At 39.6% G+C, this 22,297-nt stretch overlaps 1 protein-coding gene across 3 annotated transcripts; it reads left to right on the forward strand.

The window, feature by feature from the left end:
• The first annotated feature begins 452 nt into the window (after window positions 1–452).
• LOC124111529 (E3 ubiquitin-protein ligase TRIM56-like) lies at window positions 453–21,522 on the forward strand. 3 transcript variants are annotated; one of them, XM_048383076.1, is made up of 3 exons: window positions 453–532; window positions 2,327–2,618; window positions 16,795–21,522. In XM_048383076.1, the coding sequence occupies exons 2-3, from the start codon at window positions 2,327–2,329 to the stop codon at window positions 18,297–18,299; spliced, it is 1,797 nt and encodes a 598-aa protein (XP_048239033.1). In that variant the 5' UTR covers window positions 453–532; the 3' UTR covers window positions 18,300–21,522. The 3 variants fall into 3 exon arrangements, with proteins under 3 accessions (XP_048239033.1, XP_048239031.1, XP_048239032.1); XM_048383074.1 differs by lacking the exon at window positions 16,795–21,522 and adding an exon at window positions 3,994–5,763; XM_048383075.1 differs by lacking the exon at window positions 2,327–2,618 and adding an exon at window positions 15,131–15,422 and having other exon boundaries at window positions 477–532.
• Window positions 21,523–22,297: the final 775 nt, after the last annotated feature.

Below are 22,297 nucleotides of genomic sequence, written 5' to 3' on the forward strand. Positions count from 1 at the left end.
AGACAAAATCATCGGACACGAGTTGTGAACAAATATAATTTGTTCCAGTTTATTCTAAGGGACGCAACTCTTCTCCTATCGTTGCGGGTTGTACCACGACAGATTGTATTCCGTATGATACAACTACGATATATTGCCATGTATAAATAACTACGGTGGCCCATAAGGGACATGGAGTCTGTTTTTCAATGGTTTGATATTTCACTTACTTTTATCGTAACCTTTTCCAAATTAACACAATTTGTGATACAAAAATATTCATACTCCATGTCCCTTATGGGCCACCATATATAACAGTTGTGCTTTTCATATGATATTGCAAATATACTCTGGTTCACTAGATAATATGAGAAACTATGTATGTCCATTTTAGCACGATGTATTCTGAGTGGTCACAAACACATGTGTAAACTATTATTAGGTTGTCAACGGACGTCAACGGATCACGTGGTTTAAGTTATGTCACGTGACACGAGGCAGCAACCAGGACGTGAGACGCCTTCAGAGAGAAGACGCGCTCATCGTAATATCGGTATGTCACGTAGTTAGATAACATTTCATCCACAAATATAGATTTTACATTCGCTAACAGTACATTGCTGCGTTACCTGTGTTATAATGTAAACCTGCAAGCACCTCGGTTTCAGCTGAACACAGAAAGCTTTATATCGATGTAGATCTATGCGACAGGAGTCAACAATGATTAAATCCATATATTTCTGTATCACGTCAGTTAGCAGCTGAATCTACATCGCGGATTAAGGATAAGATTTACTGTTATCAAATGTACTGTTATCAACATAAACTAACACCAGCTAGGGAGACAAGGTTTTGCCTACATTTATCTGAGGTCATAGTGACCCGTTAAAACGAAAGTAGAAATGAGGTCAAGGTCAAGGTCCCCTTGAACAACATCCACAACATCCACACAATGTCGCGTGTATAATATATCCTCATGTCTATGTGTATACAGGAGTGCGGTGGATCAATAGCAAGTACGTGTGTGAGTGAGTAAGCGAGGGAGTGAGTGAGGAAACAAACAATATTGAAATAGTAGAAAAATACATACATACAATACATACATGCGGAATTGACCAGTGTTTGTGACACATGTTGAGGAGTTAAGTGAAGACAATTCGATGATCATGTTTTCACGTGGATTTTACAAAATAAATACATTCCATACAAAATAGTCCAAACACTGCTAGAGTGGCAAGTGACCTTGAAAGACAAAGAATCAACCGCCACTTGATGTCTTACAATATTCAGATCAATGCGGGGGCACAGGTGGCCTAGTCGTCTGAGGCGCCGCGAATCGCTGAGGTCCCTTGGGCACGCCAGAAACCTATGATTGTGGGTTCGAATCCCGGTTTGCTGCGATTATGTTTCTAGGTTTGTCAGCACCATACCCGTGCTCGTGGGTTTCACCGAAGTGGTAAACGTCTGAGACCTGCATCACTTCGGGCTTTCCTCTCACATTAAGCTGACACGCCACAATATAACTGGAATACTGTTAAAAGGGGCGTTAATCCCAACTCACTCACTCACTCACTCAGATCCATGCAACTCACATTTTGTTGGGAAACCTTCATTCCTTCACTTAACCTGTGATGTTTTTGTCAATGTCAGGATATAAATAATCCACATTTAGCAATGTTCAAGCCTGGCGATCTGTAAATAGTCATGTCTCGGCCTAGAATGAGCAATAATTCCGACACAAAGGGTTACACAAAGCTGACCAGGTCAAAGTTTGTGTGTTCACGTCATCCAATCCTCGATTTAGTTGCTTCTTACCAAGCACAGAATCATAGTGGTTAAATATGTTGTAGAACCTCCGTAGACAGAATACAAAATGAAAGATCTATCAAATGTTTATGGAAGTTCATATGAAAATGTATGTTATTAAATATGATAGTGAAATAAAGAGTCACTGTGCTATAACGAAATATTGAACTTATCCTCCACTGACCCTACTATGACAAAGAGTGTGACACTATTGATATTTCACTAACATAAAACATGCCTTTGTGTTTGTGGAAATTGGTCCATAACAGAAACGACAGTTGATCATGTTTTCAAAACATGGTATTCATTCCTCATGTTCATTGCTCAGGGTAGAGTATGACAACAAGAGTTACCCCCCTTTACCCACAGACAGCACCACAGATATACAATGCAGTGGGTCGTCTCCTTTTCTCTCCCGTCTCACTGCTTGTAAAGATGTTATGTCTTTGGACGTCAGGGTTAATGCGATCATGTACATGTTTTATGATTATGTCTACAACACATCCATCTATACTTCCTTTAGCTGTCCGATTTGCTTCAGATGGCGACCGCTAAGAAGCTAACAGAAAACCACCTCACCTGCGTCATCTGTACAGAGGTGTTCACAGACCCTGCCACACTTCAGTGTCATCATACATTCTGTAAGTCTTGTCTGCTGAAATACACCTACACACAGCCGGAAGCAGTACAAGCCAAGTCCATACCATGTCCCTCCTGTAGACAACAGACGAATGTGACCAACCCTGACAGACCAGTAGAGGAGTGGGTCAGTCAGCTGAAACCAAGCCACGTCATGCAGGGGCTGATGGACGACTTTGGTCCCGGCACAAAGGGTAATCAGCTTATTATTGTACTGCCTGACTAATATACCTTGGTTTGAGATAAATAAACACACTCTTGCGCGGACATAAACGAGAATTTGCTCATAGAATTGCTTATTATGACTTCAGGTCCATAGATTTAATGCAGGGTAAGTATCTCACAAAGACAAACAAATTACAGCCTGACCCACCGATGAAATCTAATGTAACTCAAACATATAGTGCTATAACTAAATATAATTACATACAATGATTTCACCTACCCCTTGGTACTCGTCACTCCTTGTAAATGTTGTTTACAAGCTAGTAAATAATTGTTATGATTTTTATATGTGGAGTTGATCTTAGTTGCGCGTATATCAGAAGCACAATAAGGTTTTGTCAATAATTTTCTGGGACAATTTATTTTTTTCAATAAAATCCAAGGTGTTGAGGCGGATAACTATTTCAAAGTGTTCAAAACAAATACCAAGACAAAAGAGCACATTCTTGGTCTAATGGATATTAGATCGGTTCTGTTGAAAACCAGAATGGACATTGTCACGTTGTCGTATTGTCGTCCTAAAAAAAACAAGCAAAAGTGTCAAAATTACCAAAAGCGCGACAATGCCACATCGCCACATTTTGACCATTTGTCGTCACCCATTGAATACTGTTTTACCAAAGGGTGACAATGCAACATCACGACATTTTTCAAGGTGAAAGTATGTCGGATTGTCGCATCGTAGCCCCATCAAAAATATGTAAAAAAGGTGTTAATTGAATTAATCCCATGCGCCGGAAAGGTTATACTTCTTTTCAAACTCTGGTGGTCTTTTGTTAGCTCCATTGGTTCTAAAACCAAAGGAGCAATGGTATATGTGGGTTGTTTCTCGAAACTAAAACAGAAGTTAGCTCATATATCGTTATTGTCTGTGTCGGATTTCATAAACCAAACGTGTTATAACAGCAAGAAACAAACACTTTGCGTTTCTATTTAATATAAATCTGGTCTCTGACATCTTTTCAAATCGATGAGGACACATCGTTGGCCCTGTCATTAAGACGGTGCAATTCGCAGAGCTGACCCTCCACTGTGACAAAGCACCTGTAACGTTAACATTTATAAACATCTTATTGTTGACTCTCCTGTCATTTTGGACTCCCAACTTAAATGGAGCTATACACCCGTTCTGGTTATGATAAACACTAGCTCAGATACTGACCAGGGATTCCTACAGCAAAATAGTATCTAATTACAACCTGTGTTATGTGATATATTCACCTACATAATGGGCGTGTACCTTTATGACAAAAGTAACGTCTTTAATGTTATTATATCCCTAGATAATGTCCGATTCTTATCATGTTTTATGACAAATGAAACAAAGAACACTTGTCTTTTTAGCTGTGGAGGAACATGTGTGCAGTGTTTGTACAAAACAAGGAAAGACAACTCCTGCCACTTCTTGGTGCTCTGTCTGCGATGTTGTGTTCTGTGAAGGATGTCTCCAGATGCACAACATGATGCCAGGGTTGTGTGACCATGAAGTAGCTCACTTGTCTGATCACACCAAGACAAAGGTCAAGCGTTGCTTCATGTGTCAAGTCCACAGAGATGAAAAGGTGAAGTTGTTCTGTAAAGACTGCAAGCAGGCAATATGCACGATATGCTGCAGTATAAGACACAGGACGTGTAAGGATGTTGATACAATTGAGAGTATGACCCCTCTTGTGAAGGAACAACTGACAAACAAAATAGAGCAGCTCAGAATCAACATGGCGGCTACGAATAATAACATAACCTGGAGAAAATCTACAATTCAAGATGTGAAGAGTAATTCACAAACCCTCAAAGTTCAAGTCACAAAGACACGGGAAAAAGTGATGCGTGCTATTTTAAGAAAGGAGAAACAACTCCTTGGTGACATCGATAAAGCTACTGATGAACAATTAAGTGAGTTACAAGCAGATATAAAATCCCAGGAGATCGAGCTACAGATGTACCAGCAGCAGTATGAGTTCACAGCCAATGCTGTGACGTCCAACTGTGAGATGGACATGTATGCCATCTATGATTCGGTGGGTTTGACGTCTTCAGACAACAGAGACACGGACATCAGACCAGCAGCAGGAAGGGTTGTATTCACACACGACCTGGACAAGCTGAGTAAAGCAGTTGATGAGCTACAGCTGGGGGAGGTTCAAGTCGTCCATGGAGTGAGTGACCCCGAGTCTTATCCTGTTCTACATCACACCATTGACTGCAAGGAAGATGGGGACGGGGAGGATCCTTCGGTGCGTGACGTCACAGTGTTGACTGTTGATGGCATCAAAGTAACGGTAGTTGCAGGTTACAATAACAAGAGACTCAAAACATATTACACATCAAACTTCAAATCCTTTCATAATCAGCTCCTGCTTTCTAATTATCCTTGGCAAATAGCCAAGTTAAGTGAAAGTCAGATAGCTGTCAGTGTTCCAGGCAGTGAGGAAATAGTTACAGTAAATGTTACCCCAGATCCTGTATTACTGTCGACTATCAAAACAAGCAAGGTGTACTACGCTCTAGCCTCTCTGAGTCCTTCACAGCTGGCGGCAGGTACATGGAGACAGTCTCACTCTGTGGACATACTGGACATGACAGGGAGGATACTGAGGTCTATCAACACGGGGGTGACAGGGAATCCAGACCACATCCACGTCACCAGGAACAACAACTTGGTAGTCAGTGAAGGGAAAGTAAAATCTCTTGTATGTGTGACCAGTGATGGAGACGCTGTTTTCACCTACACTCCCACAGGAGACAGAGCTCTGTCATATCCTCGGGGTATCACAACAACCAGCACGAGAGATATCCTGCTTGTAGACTCTAGCGCCCACAAGGTGATTCAGCTGACAGAGTCGGGGCAGTTTGTCAGAGATGTCCTCACACAACAGGATGGTCTGGAATATCCTGATGGTGTCTGTCTTGATGCTGACGGCCTGCTGTATGTTACTTCCAGAAGATATGTAAACGTATTCAAATTTTGCGCCGCTTACAGGAATTTGTAAAACAAATGATCGTTTCCTCGTCAGCACTTAGGACATATGTGCAAATGAGAGTAGGGTTCCTTTTTCAGCTGTTCACAATGTTTCACATATAAAACATGGCATAAAAATCAAGACAAGTTCTGAACTTTGCTATTTATGATATATTTATTCCTTATAATTTTCGATTCCAAGGCAAAAAATTGGACTTCGTTCAGATGTAATTTTAACACATAACTCATAAACGATTCAATATTTTCACAAAGCGTTGTTTGTACATGAGGCAACTGCTGGAATGGCGCCTTTTGTTATTCCGGAAACTACAGAGTGGTGTTATGTACATACGAAACTACAGAGTGGTGTTGTGTATATATGAAACTACAGAGTGGCGTTGTGTATATATGAAACTAAAGAGTGGTGTTGTGTATATATGAAACTACAGAGTGGTTTTGTGTATATATGAAACTACAGAGTGGTGTTATGTATATATGAAACTAAAGAGTGGTGTTGTGTATATATGAAACTACAGAGTGGTGTTGTGTATATATGAAACTATAGCGTGGTGTTGTGTATATATGAAACTAAAGAGTGGTGTTGTGTATATATGAAACTACAGAGTGGTGTTGTGTATATATGAAACTATAGTGTGGTGTTATGTATATATGAAACTAAAGAGTGGTGTTGTGTATATATGAAACTAAAGTGTGGTGGTGTATATATATGAAACTAAAGTGGTTTTGTGTAGATATGAAACTATAGTGTAGTGTTGTGTACATATGAAACTATAGTGTGGTCTTGTGTATATATGAAACTACAGAGTGGTGTTGTGTATATATGAAACTACAGAGTGGTGTTGTGTATATGTGAAACTACAGAGTGTGGTGTATATAGGACACTACACAGTGGTGTTGTGTATATATGAAACTACAGAGTGGTGTTGTGTATATATGAAACTACAGAGTGGTGTTGTGTATATATGAAACTACAGAGTTGTGTTGTGTATATATGGAACTAAAGTGTGGTGGTGTGTATATATGAAACTACAGAGTGGTGTTGTGTAGATATGAAACTATAGTGTAGTGTTGTGTACATATGAAACTATGGTGTGGTCTTCTGTATATATGAAACTACAGAGTGGCGTTGTGTATATATCACAGAAGACTAATTTTATTTACAAGAACAATTAACAATTTACAATATACTTAGATAATAACTGAGGGTGCCACAGAGAGTCGGTACACACTCTGGGCTGTGGGAGAGAGGTCTGCTTGGTAAGAGAGTCAAACCCCTTCTCTGACTAAACTTGGCTACAGTATGTATTTAACAAAAAATTGAACAATAAAAAGGAATGTGATTGGTTGATATATGATTGGTTGTGTCCTATGCTAAATGGATGGCTAGACAGAGGGGAATACTAAACCCAGTTCCATGATAATTCATAAAAGCACTTGATGTAGATCTAATTATTATAAGATAACTTTAGAATAAATGTTAACCATGATATATATATGAAACTATAGAGTGGTGTTGTGCACACATAAAACTATATACTGACATTTTGTATATACGTGAAACTATATAGCGACATTTTGTATATACGTGAAACTATAAAGTGACATTTTGTATATACGTGAAACTATATAGTGACATTTTGTATATACGTGAAGCTATTTCGTGACGTTTTGTATATACGTGAAACTATATAGTGACATGTTGTATATACGTGAAGCTATATAGTGACATTTTGTATATACGTAAAACTATATTGTGACATTTTGTATATATGGAAACTTTATTGTGACAATTTTTATATATGTGAAACTATATAGTGACATTTTGTATATACGTGAAACTATATAGTGACATTTTGTATATGCATGAAACTACATATGGCCTATGTGTATACCTGAAGCTACATATGCCTTTTTATCTATACACGAAGCCATAGTGTCCTTTTGTGAGTAGAAATTAAACTCATTCACTTCACCTTTACTTCCCACTGACTTAAACGGTCCCTTATTACAGCTTAGTCCAAAATGAAGGCACTGATTCAGTTTGTCACTGCGTTCCAATCATTTATCATCATCATAATAACACTGATACCAGGGTGGGGCTGGATTTGGATGATCAGCTTCACTGCTTTCTTGGGGTTTTTTAATTTGTTTAATTAATATATTCCAATATTTTGTCTAAGACAAGTGAAAACGTAAAATCGAGATGTTTTTACATATATTACTCATATAACAAACTTCAAAACCTACACTTACCTGAACTGTCTCTGTCTCTGACACACGGGACATGCCATGCCTTCTGCTACTGCCTGGTGTCAGTTGTGAAGAATAAATTGCTTATTAAAGTTTAATTCCATGTTGTTTTTATCGATGAAACTGAGAACACGTGAGTCCAAGATTTAGGCGTTGTTTTTTTCTGCAAATACGTACTTTATCACAACAGGTTTGGCCATTGTCCAAAGGTCACAGACCCCTATATATTTCCCAGCAAAACAATCTGCTCAAATGACTAAAAGTTTTGTAGATATACCCCTCTGACATCATGTTATATCCACAACAAAATATTTCACCATTACCCAAGTTCTTCTAAGTGTGGTAAGGGGGCACGGATGGCCCAGTCGTCTGAGGCGCCGCGTTCGCTGTGCAGAGTTACGTCCCTTAACCATGTAATTGTGGGTTCGAATCCCGGTTTGCCCCGATTATGTTTCTAGGTTTGTCAGCACCATACCCGTGCTCGTGAGTTTCATCGAAGTGGTAAACGTCCGAGACCAGCATCACTTTCGGCCTTAAGATTTTAAAGCATTCATACATAGAAGAGGGCACAATACAATGACGATACAAATGACGATAAACCTGAATTTTATAAGCTTATTTTTTTTTAAATGGCCGAATTTCACAATAGCTCAAAGGTCATTTGTGGGGATTAGAATTTAGTGTTAAACCCAAATGTAGATCTTGAAAACTACAAACATGTAAATAATCCAAAAGCAAGAAAATTATTAATAGATAAAATTGAAGAACTAGATCTTCTGGATGTTTGGAGACAACTAAATAAAGATGCAGAAAAATGTACGTGGTGGAAAAAAAACCCCGCCAACAAGCAAGGTTAGACTTCTTCATAACCTCACAAGATTTATTAGATATGACAATAGATTCATCAATTTTGCCAGAATACAAATCGGATCACTCCGTTATTTCCCTTACTCTAACAAATGCTGGAAATAAAGATAGCGTAAAGGATACTGGAAATTTAATACCTCTCTTTTATATTAAAAACATTATATTGATCTTGTCAAAAATACAATTGCAGAGACTAAAAATGAATACAAAGACAAATCTTCTATTAATGATAACATTGTTGATGACGAAGATTTGAAATTATCAATAAACGATTCTCTCTTCCAAGAAATATTGTTAATGAAAATTAGAGGAAAATCTATCTCTGTCTCTGCATTTCTAAAAAAAATAAAAAATAAAGAACGTGAAAAACTTGAAAATAATATTTCTGAGATAGAGGATAGTATTTCCAAAACATCAATGGAAATAAATTAAATGAATTAAGCCAATTAAAAAATAAATTTGAAAAAATTAAAGAAGAAGAAATTCAAGGAACTACTATAAGAAATAGAAATAACTGGTATGAGGAAGGCGAAATACCAACAAAATATTTTTTGTAAATTAGAAACTAGAGTTTATACTTCCAAAACAAAATATTCAATTTTAAATGATGATGGAGATATAATAACTAACTGTAAACAAAAACTTGAAGAACAAAAACAATTCTACCATTCACTATATTCAATATCATCTGAGGTTGAACATAATGACTTAAGAGACCTTGAAAATATAATCACTCCCCGAATTTAAAAAAAAATAATTGATGAACTTGAATTACCCTTACAAAAAAAAAGAAATAGCAGAAGTAGTCCATAAAATGAAAAGTAATAAAGTATAGATGGGTTCTCAGTTGAATTTTTTAAAAATATCTGGACAGATATCTCTGTTTGGGTTTATAGATTTATAAAGGATACCTTGAGAATAATCGACTGACACTAACTATGAATAGGGGTGTTGTAACTACCATACCTAAACCCAATAAAGACAGAAGAATACTTAAAAATTGGAGACCCATTACTCTATTAAATACTTTGTACAAAATACTAAGTTGCTGCATAGCAAATTGTATTAAAGTTTATTGCCAACACTAATACATGAAAACCAAATAGGTTTTATATCAGGACGGTGTATCAGCAAAAATATTAGGCTCCTATCAGACTAAATGATAATGAATCCAAAACTGATCAATATGCTAATGATACAGACTTATTTTTAGATGGATCTTAACAAAGTTTACGTATTGCGCTTAATATACTTGATACATTATACAATGTCTGGTCCAAAGATCAATATTAACAAAACTAAGGTCCTATGGTTAGGTTCTATGTCAGGCAGTAGTATTAAATATTGTCCACACAAAAAGTTAGATTGGCACAATGGTAATTTTGATGTACTTTATATGACCCTAAATATTTAATTAAATGACATTTGGGTAGTTAATACCCGTAAGAGACTACAGAATTTAAAACGATTATAAGCAAATTGGAGAAGAAAAAAAACAACCTTCAAACGAACCACCTACCTTCAACCAGTTGTGTGGTCTAATGGCTAGAGTGTCTGACAACTGATCAAGAGGTTGTTGGCCTGATTCCCGTCACCCATAATGAACACGTTTCATTTCTTGTCTTTGGTCTTAGGACATTGGAAGTTTGAAACACTAAGTCCAAACTACAAACTTCTCTACTTATCAGATCATACCCGGATAAAGTAAAACCTCATAAGATGAGGTCTTACTAAACAAAAGTACAACCTCCTTAGAGGTAATGGCGAAAAGACACGTCACATTCAAAACAATGGCCAATTTCCGTGACATATCCGTTTGTAACTCCGCATGTAATGTCCCATCTCCCTCTTCTCCTTGGGCAACAATGTGCACGAGGAACATTAAATTAATAGTTTTGTGTGCAGCCCATTGTAATATGTGTCTTTGGTGAGGAGAGGTAACATTTGATTGCATTAAGTCGGGTGTGTTTGTGTTCCTCAACGTACATGTATACGAAGGTACGTTTATGCAGCAGTGATGTCTATCTTTCCGTAACTATCACATCAAATCAACAGGATCGAATGTCTAAATGATTTGTTTGTTTGTTGTTTAACGCCGCGCTCAGCAATATTCCAGCTTTATGACGGACCAGACAATCGTTAGCATCGATCCACGCAATTTTCGATAATTGGGATACGATGACATGCATCTACATTCTCAGCGAGCCTGACCACCCGATGCAGCTAGTCGACTATTACGACAAGCATAGTCGCAAGCATGAGTTACTGAAGACCTATTCTACCCCGGATCTTCACGGGTAATGTCTAAATGAACTTGTAGTGAGCGTGCTGCCCGCCGTCCGTCTTCCGTCCGTTCTATCACTGTCAAATTCTTCTAACCGGCAGAAGGAAATGAACTTCAGAAATCTGCCCCGACCTCCCTTACGTAACTTAATCTCAAACATTACAGTTAAAATTTGGTACGATTAGATTGATATTTGTTCATTCCAGTCAAATTTAAAATGCATTTTTATCTCTTTATAAACTGGTACAAATCATAGTACATGTGTTAAATGAGTGAGTGAATTTGATTTAGCGGCTCTTCGAAAACTGGTACGGCGCTGACAAACCTAGGAACATAATGAGGGCGAACCGGGATTCGAAACCTCGATCAATTCCTGGTACGCGTAAGGGACGCAACTCTGCTCCTGTCGATACGGATTGTACCAGAATAGACTGTATTCCATATGATACAAATATGATATATTGACATGAATAACAGTTGTGCTTTTCATATGATGTCGGGGGGGGCGGTCGGGTAGCGTAGTGGTTAAAGCGTTCGCTCGTCACGCCGAAGCCCGGGCTTGATTACTGACATGGGTACAATGTGTGAAGCCCATTTCCGGTGTCCCCCGCCGTGATATTGCTGGAATATTGCGTGCGTGTGTGTGCGTGCGTGTATGTGTGCGTGTATGTGTGCGTGTGTGTGCGTGTATGTGTGCGTGTGTGTGCGTGTGTGTGCGTGTGCGCGTGTGTGCGTGCGTGTGTGTACGTGCGTGTATGTTTGCGTGTGTGTGTATATGTGCGTGCGTGCGTGCGTGTGCGTGCGTGCGTGTATATGTGCGTGTGCGTGCGTGTGTGTGCGTGTATGTGTGCGTGCGTGCTTGCGTGTGCGTGCGTGCGTGCGTGCGTGTGCGTGTGTATGCGTGTATGTGTGCGTGTGTGTATGTGTGCGTGTGTGTATGTGTACGTGTGTGTGCGTGCGTGTGCGCGTGTGTGTGCGTGTGTGTGTGTGAGTGCGTGTCTGTGCGTGTCTGTGCCTGCCTCCCGCTAAGATTGCTTTGTGAAACAAGGACTAATGTGTAGATGACCTTACAAGGAATGTTTACACGCTCTGACCTTGTGGACGTGTGCCTTCCGTGTGTGGGTGTCTGGATCCTGTAACTCGGCCTCAGAAAAGTGTACTGTAGGATTCTGATGTCTGGCTCTATTAAAAATGTCTAGTATCTTTTCCTTGCACACTTTATAAGATTCCTCTATTCCCTCTGGAACCCCAAATACAAACAAATTATTTCGTCTGCTCTGTCTTTTCTGATGTTCTACTCTAGACTCTAGCTCACTAATACTGTCAGACCAGTAATACAGTTCATCTACTTTGTTGGATACTTCGTCAACATCTAGTCTGAGAATAACCTGTTCTTCTCTGTTCACACTGACTTCTGACTTCTGTTCTTAGTTCACCTCTGCCTTGATTGAATGAAGTTCTTCTCTCAAAGATCGTTTGTCTCTTGATAATCTGTCTTTAGATTCCTTAATCTGATGTATAATTGCTGATTGCAATCCTGCGAAGTCCCCACTAGTATGTCTCGGGTTCGAATCTATGACACCGGCAACCGTGAAACAGTGAAACAAACGGATGTCTCCTAACTTCGTGGATACTGTCCAGTTTTTGGTATATTAACAAGGTTGTTCTGTCCTGTACATTCATACATATCTCACCTTTGAAACACGTTGGCGGCACAGAATCCAGTGTGAACATCGCTTGTTCAATAGATGATGCAGTGATCGATCCCGTGGTCCATGTTGTGATATGAACAGTTGTACACAACACAATCCTGTACGCCATCGTTGTGTCCCCCGTTAAGGCGGACACAGAGATATAGGTGAAATCTGTCCACTTGCCTGTGAACCGATCAGAGCTCTCCATACTTCAACACTTTCCCCATAGTGCTGGGTGTTCTTCTTGATGTATATCTATACCACAAAGTTGATTTTTTTCAAATAAATTTCCTCTCTGTATTGTACTCTCAAACATCAATGATCACTAGTTTATCTGTACCAGAGTTATTTATATTTAAAGTCCGCCGTTAACTGCCGGGCTAAAGACAGTACACACACGTGTGAGGGTGGCTACAAAGAAAACAAACAAGGAATGGTTATTCGATGATGATGTTTTTGATACGATAATCAAAGGCAATATCACACGCATCATATCAATGAGTATCTCACAGGTGACGTGCGCACGACGTCTCAAAGAACACGGGGCTCACAATTTCAAATCCATTTATCAAGTGTATACTTTCTTTTCCCATCGCCCATCGTCCATAGTCCATAACTTAATCGATTTAACACAACTTATAGTCTCAAAGGCAAAATCATCGGACACGAGTTGTGAACAAATATAATTTGTTCCAGTTTATTCTAAGGGACGCAACTCTTCTCCTATCGTTGCGGGTTGTACCACGACAGATTGTATTCCGTATGATACAACTACGATATATTGCCATGTATAAATAACTACGGTGGCCCATAAGGGACATGGAGTCTGTTTTTCAATGTTTTGATATTTCACTTACTTTTATCGTAACCTTTTCCAAATTAACACAATTTGTGATACAAATACAAGGTTTTGCCTACATTTATCTGAGGTCATAGTGACCCGTTAAAACGAAAGTAGAAATGAGGTCAAGGTCAAGGTCCCCTTGAACAACATCCACAACATCCACACAATGTCGCGTGTATAATATATCCTCATGTCTATGTGTATACAGGAGTGCGGTGGATCAATAGCAAGTACGTGTGTGAGTGAGTAAGCGAGTGAGTGAGTGAGGAAACAAACAATATTGAAATAGTAGAAAAAAAACATACATACAATACATACGTGCGGAATTGACCAGTGTTTGTGACACATGTTGAGGAGTTAGGTGAAGTCAGATTGATAATCATGTTTTCACGTGAATTTTACAAAATAAATACATTCCATACGAAATAGTCCAAACACTGCCAGAGTGGCAAGTGACCTTGAAAGACAAAGAATCAACCGCCACTTGATGTCTTACAATATTCAGATCAATGCGGGGGCACGGGTGGCCTAGTCGTCTGAGGCGCCGCGAATCGCTAAGGTCCCTTGGGCACGCCAGAAACCTATGATTGTGGGTTCGAATCCCGGTTTGCTGCGATTAAGTTTCTAGGTTTGTCAGCACCATACCCGTGCTCGTGGGTTTCACCGAAGTGGTAAACGTCTGAGACCTGCATCACTTCGGGCTTTCCTCTAACATTAAGCTGACACGCCGCGATATAACTGGAATACTGTTAAAAGCGGCGTTAATCCCAACTCACTCACTCACTCACTCAGATCCATGCAACTCACATTTTGTTAGGAAACCTTCATTCCTTCACTTAACCTGTGATGTTTTTGTCAATGTCAGGATATAAATAATCCACATTTAGCAATGTTCAAGCCTGGCGATCTGTAAATAGTCATGTCTCGGCCTAGAATGAGCAATAATTCCGACACAAAGGGTTACACAAAGCTGACCAGGTCAAAGTTTGTGTGTTCACGTCATCCAATCCACATTTTAGTTGCTTCTTACGAAGCACAGAATCATAGTGGTTAAATATGTTGTAGAACTTCCGTAGACAGAATACAAAATGAAAGATCTATCAAATGTTTATGGAAGTTCATATGAAAATGTATGTTATTAAATATGATAGTGAAATAAAGAGTCACTGTGCTATAACGAAATATTGAACTTATCCTCCACTGACCCTACTATGACAAAGAGTGTGACACTATTGATATTTCACTAACATAAAACATGCCTTTGTGTTTGTGGAAATTGGTCCATAACAGAAACGACAGTTGATCATGTTTTCAAAACATGGTATTCATTCCTCATGTTCATTGCTCAGGGTAGAGTATGACAACAAGAGTTACCCCCCTTTACCCACAGACAGCACCACAGATATACAATGCAGTGGGTCGTCTCCTTTTCTCTCCCGTCTCACTGCTTGTAAAGATGTTACGTCTTTGGACGTCAGGGTTAATGCGATCATGTACATGTTTTATGATTATGTCTTCAACACATCCATCTATACTTCGTTTAGCTGTCCGATTTGCTTCAGATGGCGACCGCTAAGAAGCTGACAGAGAACCACCTCACCTGTGTCATCTGTACAGAGGTGTTCACAGACCCAGCCACACTTCACTGTCATCACACATTCTGCAAGTCCTGTCTGCTAAAATACACCTACACACAGCCGGAAGCAGTACAAGCCAAGTCCATACCATGTCCCTCCTGTAGACAACAGACGAATGTGACCAACCCTGACAGTCCAGTGGAGGAGTGGGTCAGTCAGCTGAAACCAAGCCACGTAATGCAGGGGCTAATGGACGACTTTGGTCCCGGCACAAAGGGTAATCAGCTTATTATTGTACTGCCTGACTAATATACCTTGGTTTGAGATATATAAACACACTCTTGCGCGGACATAAACAAGCATTCGCTCATATAATGGCTTATTATGACTTCATGTCAATAGATTTAATGCAGGATAAGTATCTCACAAAGACAAACAAATTACAGCCTGACCTACCGATGAAATCTAATGTAACTCAAACATATAGTGCCATAACTAAGTATAATTACATACAATGTATTCACCTACTCCTTGGTACTCGTCACTCCTTGTAAATGTTGTTTACAAACTAGTAAATAATTGTTATGATTTTTATATGTGGAGTTGATCTTAGTGGCGCGTATATCAGAAGCACAATAAGGTTTTGTCAAGAATTTTCTGGGACAATTTATTTTTTTCAATAAAATCCAAGGTGTTGAGGTGGATAATTATTTCAAAGTGTTCAAAACAAATACCAAGACAAAAGAGCACATTCTTGGACTTATGGATATTAGATCGGTTCTGTGGAATACCAGAATGGACATTGTCACGTTGTCGTGATGTCGTCCTAACAAAAACAAGCAAAAGTGTCAAAATTATCAAAAGCGCGACAATGCCATATCGCCACATTTTGACCATTTGTCGTCACCCATTGAATAGTGTTTTACCTGTTGCAACAACGCAACGCAACGCAACGCAACGCAACGCAACAAGTATGTCGCATTGTCGCATGGTAGCCCCATCAAAAATTAGTCAAAAAGGCGTTAATTGAATTAATCCCATGCACCGGAAAGGTTATACTTCTTTTCAAACTCTGGTGGTCTTTTGTTAGCTACACTGGTTCTAAAACCAAAGGAGCAATGGCTATGTGGGTTGTTCTCGAAACTAAAACAGAAGTTAGCTCATATATCGTTATTGTCTGTGTCGGATTTCATAAACCAAACGTGTTATAACAGCAAGAAACAAACACTTTACATTTCTATTTAATATAAATCTGGTCTCTGACATCTTTTCAAATCGATGAGGACACACGGTTGGCCCTGTCATTAAGACTGTGCACTTCGCAGAGCTGACCCTCCACTGTGACAAAGCACCTGTAACGTTAACATTTATAAACATCTTATTGTTGACTCTCCTGTTATTTTGGACTCCCAACTTAAATGGCGCTATACACCCGTTCTGGTTATGATAAACAGTAGTTCATTATTGACCAGGGATTTCAACAGCAATAATATTTAATTACAACCTGTGTTATGTTATATATTCACCTACATAATGGGCCTGTACCTTTATGACAAAAGTAACGTCTTTAATGTTACTATATCCCTAGATAATGTCCGATTCTCATCATGTTTTATGACAAATGAAATCAAGTATATTTGCCTTTTCAGCTGTGGAGGAACATGTGTGCGGTGTTTGTACAAAACAAGGAAAGACAACTCCTGCCACTTCTTGGTGCTCTGTCTGCGATGTTGTGTACTGTGAAGGATGTCTCCAGTTGCACAACATGATGCCAGGGTTGTGTGACCATGAAGTAGCTCACTTGTCTGATCACACCAAGACAAAGGTCAAGCGTCGCTTCATGTGTCAAGTCCACAGAGATAAACCGATAGAGTTGTTCTGTAAAGACTGCAAGCAGGCAATATGCACGATATGCTGCAGTATAAAACACAGGGCATGTAAGGATGTTGATACAATAGAGAGTATGACCCCTCTTGTGAAGGAACAACTTACAAAGAAAATAGAGAAACTCGGAATCAACATTGCAGCTGCGAATAATATCATAACCCAGAGAAAATCTACAATTCAAGATGTAAAGAGTAATTCACAAACCCTCAAAGATCAAGTCATGAAGGCACGAGAAACAGTGATGCGTGCTATTTTAAGAAAAGAGAAGCAACTCCTTGGAGACATCGACAAAGCTACTGATGAACAATTAAGTGAGTTACAAGCAGATATAAAATCCCAGGAGATCGAGCTACAGATGTACCAGCAGCAGTATGAGTTCACAGCCAATGCTGTGACGTCCAACTGTGAGATGGACATGTATGCCGTCTATGATTCGGTGGGTGAGAAGTCTCCAGACAACAGAGACACGGACAACAGACCAGCAGCAAGAAGCGTTGTATTCACACACGACCTGGACAAGCTGAGTAAAGCAGTTGATGAGCTACAGCTGGGGGAGGTTCAAGTCGTCCATGATGTGAGTGACCCTGTGTCTTTTCCTGTTCTACATCACACCATTGATTGCAAGGAAGATGGGGACGGGAAGGATCCTTTGGTGCGTGACGTCACAGTGTTGACTGTTGATGGCATCAAAGTGGTGGTAGTTGCAGATTACAATAACAACAGACTCAAAACATATTACACATCAAACTTCAAATCCTTTCATAATCAGCTTCTGCTTTCTAGTGATCCTTGGCAAATAGCCAAGTTATGTGAGAGTCAGATTGCTGTCAGTGTTCCAGACAGTAAGGAAATAGTCATAGTGAATGTTACCCCAGGTCCTGTATTACTGTCAACCATCAAAACAAGCAAGGATTACTACGCTCTGGCCTGTCTGAGTCCTTCACAGCTGGCGGCGGGTACAGATGGACAGTCTCACTTTGTGGACATATTGGACATGACAGGGAGGAGACTGAGGTCTATCAACACGGGAGTGATAAGGAGTCCAGACTTCATCCACGTCACCAGGAAGAACAACTTGATAGTCAGTGAAGGAGACGTAAAATCCCTTGTATGTGTGACCAGTGAAGGGGACGCTGTTTTCACCTACACTCCCACAGGAGACAGAGCTCTGACATGGCCTCTAGGTATCACAACAACCAGCACAGGAGATATCCTGCTTGTAGACTATCACTCCCACAAGGTGATTCAGCTGACAGAGTTGGGGTAGTTTGTCAGAGATGTCCTCACACAACAGGATGGTCTGGAATATCCTGTTGGTGTCTGTCTTGATGGTGACGGCCTGCTGTATGTTACGTCTGCCAGATATGTAAAAGTATTCAAAATCTGCGCCGCTGAATTTTAAAATGGAGTAATTTTTATCTCCATACACAGTTGAAGATATACAAAATTGACAACCGACAAGAAGTCCAGATCGGCTCTTGTAAACGTAATTCACCATGTCAGTCATTAAACAGAGGACGATCTTTCACGTGTAGAAATCTGACCTGATTTGTAAAGGACATTTGTTAAAGGAACGCATTGTGACAGGGTTCGCCCCGATTATGTTTCTAGGTTTGTCAGCACCATACCCGTGCTCCTGGGTTTTACCAATAAGGGGATACCGTCTGAGACCTGCATCACTTCGGGCTTTCCTCCCACATTAAGCTGACACGCCGTGATATAACTGGAATACTGTTCAAAGCAGCGTAAAACCCGACTCACTCACTCACAATGACAGAACTAAATGAGAAACCTGTTCACGTAGTTAGGTATGGTTCAAGCCTCTAGATTATCAGTTAAACAACATAGCTCATCGAGGCTTCAACGTGTGCTGAACAAATATATAACACAACGAGCGTTCAGCTATTTGTGGAGGCTATAGTAGTGCATGGATGCTTTGAGAATTGGTTTACTTGTGTCCTCATTGGTATCAGTTATTTGTACTGATGTATAGTATTTCTGATTGATTGAAGTAACAGTAAATATCACTATAACATTACACAACTCTATCTGGATACAAAAAAGGATGTAATAAATGTTTTGACTTTTGAAAAGCGTACATTAAATTTGTATTTTGAGGTATAGTTTAAATGAGGAAGATGTGTTTTTGTGATCAGACGGAGATTTGAACTCTGATAACTAGTCTACACACATCCTCATGTTGCATTTCAAACGTTCACTTGTTCATTAATATGGGTTACATGTCCTTTAAAAATCTCTATGCGTTTTCAATGTGTGAAATTTCTGGAGCATCATTCATAACATTTTCAATATCCAATTTGACATGGAACGTATTGGCCACTGCAGGCTGACCGCTAGTATCCAGCATGTCAATAGCCCGTCGACGATCCGCGTGTTGTAGACGCCGTATCGCGCGTTCGTACACAAACAATGAATGAAGTAAATCACAATTGTATGATAAGCAGAATCATTGAGATTGGCAGAAATAATGGTCCATGGAGATTAATCGGCCTTCCTTGAAAGTGTCAAAATCAAGAATGACACCCAACGCACGTATTCGTGCCTCTGAGTGAAACATGTGCAAACTATAGAATGTGTTTTGGTGTAAATTGTGCAGACATAAACGTTCTTCTTTGAGTGGCATTTAGAAGTTGGAATGGTAACTAAGACAAAATTGTTATGGATGAGCAACTTCTTTATTACAATTGGGCAACGTTTCGGTGTAGATTCTGTCATTTGCTTGATAACGGTGTTAGAATCTACACCGAAACGTCGCCTAATTGTAATAAAAAAGTTGCTCATCCATAACAATTTTGTCTTAGATAAACGTTCTTGTATAGGACGTTTGTCGTCAGCACTAACCTTTGTTTAAAAACTTGGTATTAACATTTATGTTTCACGATCCCCTATTTTAAGAGCGTGTATACTGTGTATAATTCGTGTATCATTTCGAATTGGAGTTGGGCGGTGGGGTAGATTGTGGTTAAAGTGTTCGCTCGTCACGTCGAAGACCCGGGTTCGATTTTCCGTACTCTTCCATAGACTTAAGATAGTCACAGTGCTAAGACAGCTTTGTGCAAGCGGGCCCAGGTGTCCCCCGCAGTGATATTCCTGGAATGTTGTTAAAAGCAGCGTAAAACAATACTCACTCACTGGAGTGACAGCTTACCATTTGTATCAGAATGTTTTCAACGGAGTAAACGTCCGTGATGAGAATTGAGTTGTTTTTCATCCTCAACTCCATTGAAACACAATGGAGAAACTCCACATCGGAATGTTGCAAGAGCGCTTCTTTAACTTCTTGGGAGAATAGTTCTAACATTATGTTCAGCCCGGTATTGTTTTTTAAAGGCACAGTAATTCCACATCGAAATGTTGCAAGAGCGCTTCTTTAACTTCTTGGGAGAATAGTTCTGACATTATGTTCAGCCCGGTATTGTTTTTTAAAGGTACAGTAACTCCACATCAGAATGTTGCAAGAGCGCTTCTTTAACTTCTTGGGAGAATAGTTCTAACATTATGTTCAGCCCGGTATTGTTATTTAAAGGTACCGTAATGCCTCAGTATATTTCGTCCATTCCCTCGGTTACTGTCTGTAACACTTCTCTCCTCCAGTAAGGTATAAAATTGTCATACATTATTCTTTGTTTGTCACTACAATATGAACTGAGGGGGAAGCGAAAGCAGACTGAGTTTGTGTTTCATGCATTTGAAAATTGAAAGAACAGTTAAATTTAATTATGTCTGTCAACCATCACTCATTCCTGCAACAGTTTATAAAAAGTAATCAGCGGCTGTCTAATTGTATGTAAAAATAAATTGGTTCAATGAAGACTGGGATAACAAATACATTTGCAACCACATGACCCCCACCAGGTTTTACATGTTGTATATTTGAGCCGAAAAATCAAATATATTCATTTTCAAAGATAAGATGTTTAATATACCCATCAGCACTTGTGTATCGTGCGATGTCTTTTGTACATTTGTAAAGGTTTTAAATCAATTTATATTTAAGAAATAAAACCATGTAGCGGTATTCATTGTGTGCTTACAAAGCGCTGGTAGAAAGTTTTGGATATAATATCGCTAACTTAGTATATTTTCAACTGAAAAGCAAACATATGAAAACAACAACTGGGAAACAGTTTCGTTTGCTCCCCATTTTATGTTATTGGTGGTTTTAACTGGTACGGTAGTCGTAACCTGTATGGGCATGCTCAGGAGGTATTATTGGATAGTCTTAAGGTCCTGAGCGACTCCGTGATCTTAGTGCTAAGATGATCGTAGCTCCCATACTTTAACAAAGGCTTAGCAGTCATAGCACTAAGATCGCTTTGTCGAACAGGGCCCAGAGCGAGTCCGTGATCTTAGTGGTAGGCATATATATGTGTACATGTGTGTGTGTGTGTGTGTGTGTGTGTGTGTGTGTGTGTGTGCGTGTGTGCGCGCGTGTCTGTGCCTGCCTACCGCTAAGATTGCTTGGTGAAACAAGGACTATGATCATATAACAGTGTTTTGTTATGGAATCATGTTACTAATGTGTAGATGACCTTACAAGGAATGTTTACACGCCCTGACCTTGTGGACATGTGCCTTCCGTGTGTGGGTGTCTGGATCCGTAACTCGGCCTCAGAAAAGTGTTCTGATGTCTGGCTCTATAAAAAATGTCTAGTTCTTTTCCTTGCACATTTTATAAGATTCCTCTATTCCCTCTGGAACCCCAAATACAATCAAATTATTTCGTCTGCTCTGTCTTTCCTGGTGCTCTACTCTAGACTCTAGGTCACAAATACTGCCAGATCAGTAATACAGTTCATCTACTTGGTGGATACTTCGTCAACATCTCGTCTGAGAATAACCTGTCCTTTTCTGTTGACTTCTGTTCTAAGTTCACCTCTGCCTTGATTGAATAAAGTTCTTATCTCAAAGATCGTATGTCTTATAATTATCTGTCTTCAGATTCCTTAATCTGATGTATAATTGCTGATTGCAATCCTGCGAAGTCCCCACTAGTATGTCTCGGGTTCGAATCTATGACACCGGCAACCAATAGCAGTGAAACAAACGGATGTCTCCTAACTTCGTGCATAATGTCCAGTTTGGGGTATGTTAACAAGGTTGCTCTGTCCTGTACAATCATACATATCTCCCCTTTGAAACAGAATCCAGTGTAGACATCTCTTGTTCCATAGATGATGCAGTGATCAATCCCGTGGTCCATGTTGTGATAAGAACAGTTGTACACAACACAATCCTGTACGC

The sequence above is a fragment of the Haliotis rufescens genome, unplaced genomic scaffold (assembly GCF_023055435.1).
Source record: "Haliotis rufescens isolate VD_foot unplaced genomic scaffold, xgHalRufe1.0.p SCAF_44, whole genome shotgun sequence".
NCBI classification, from domain to species: domain Eukaryota; kingdom Metazoa; phylum Mollusca; class Gastropoda; order Lepetellida; family Haliotidae; genus Haliotis; species Haliotis rufescens.

Bases quoted from the DNA above. Each gene is read 5' to 3' on its own strand.
- LOC124111529 (XM_048383074.1), top strand. From the start codon at position 2,327: ATGGCGACCGCTAAGAAGCTAACAGAAAACCACCTCACCTGCGTCATC. The intron at 2,619-3,993 runs GTAATCAGCTTA...TTGTCTTTTTAG, and splicing joins CTTTGGTCCCGGCACAAAGG to CTGTGGAGGAACATGTGTGC.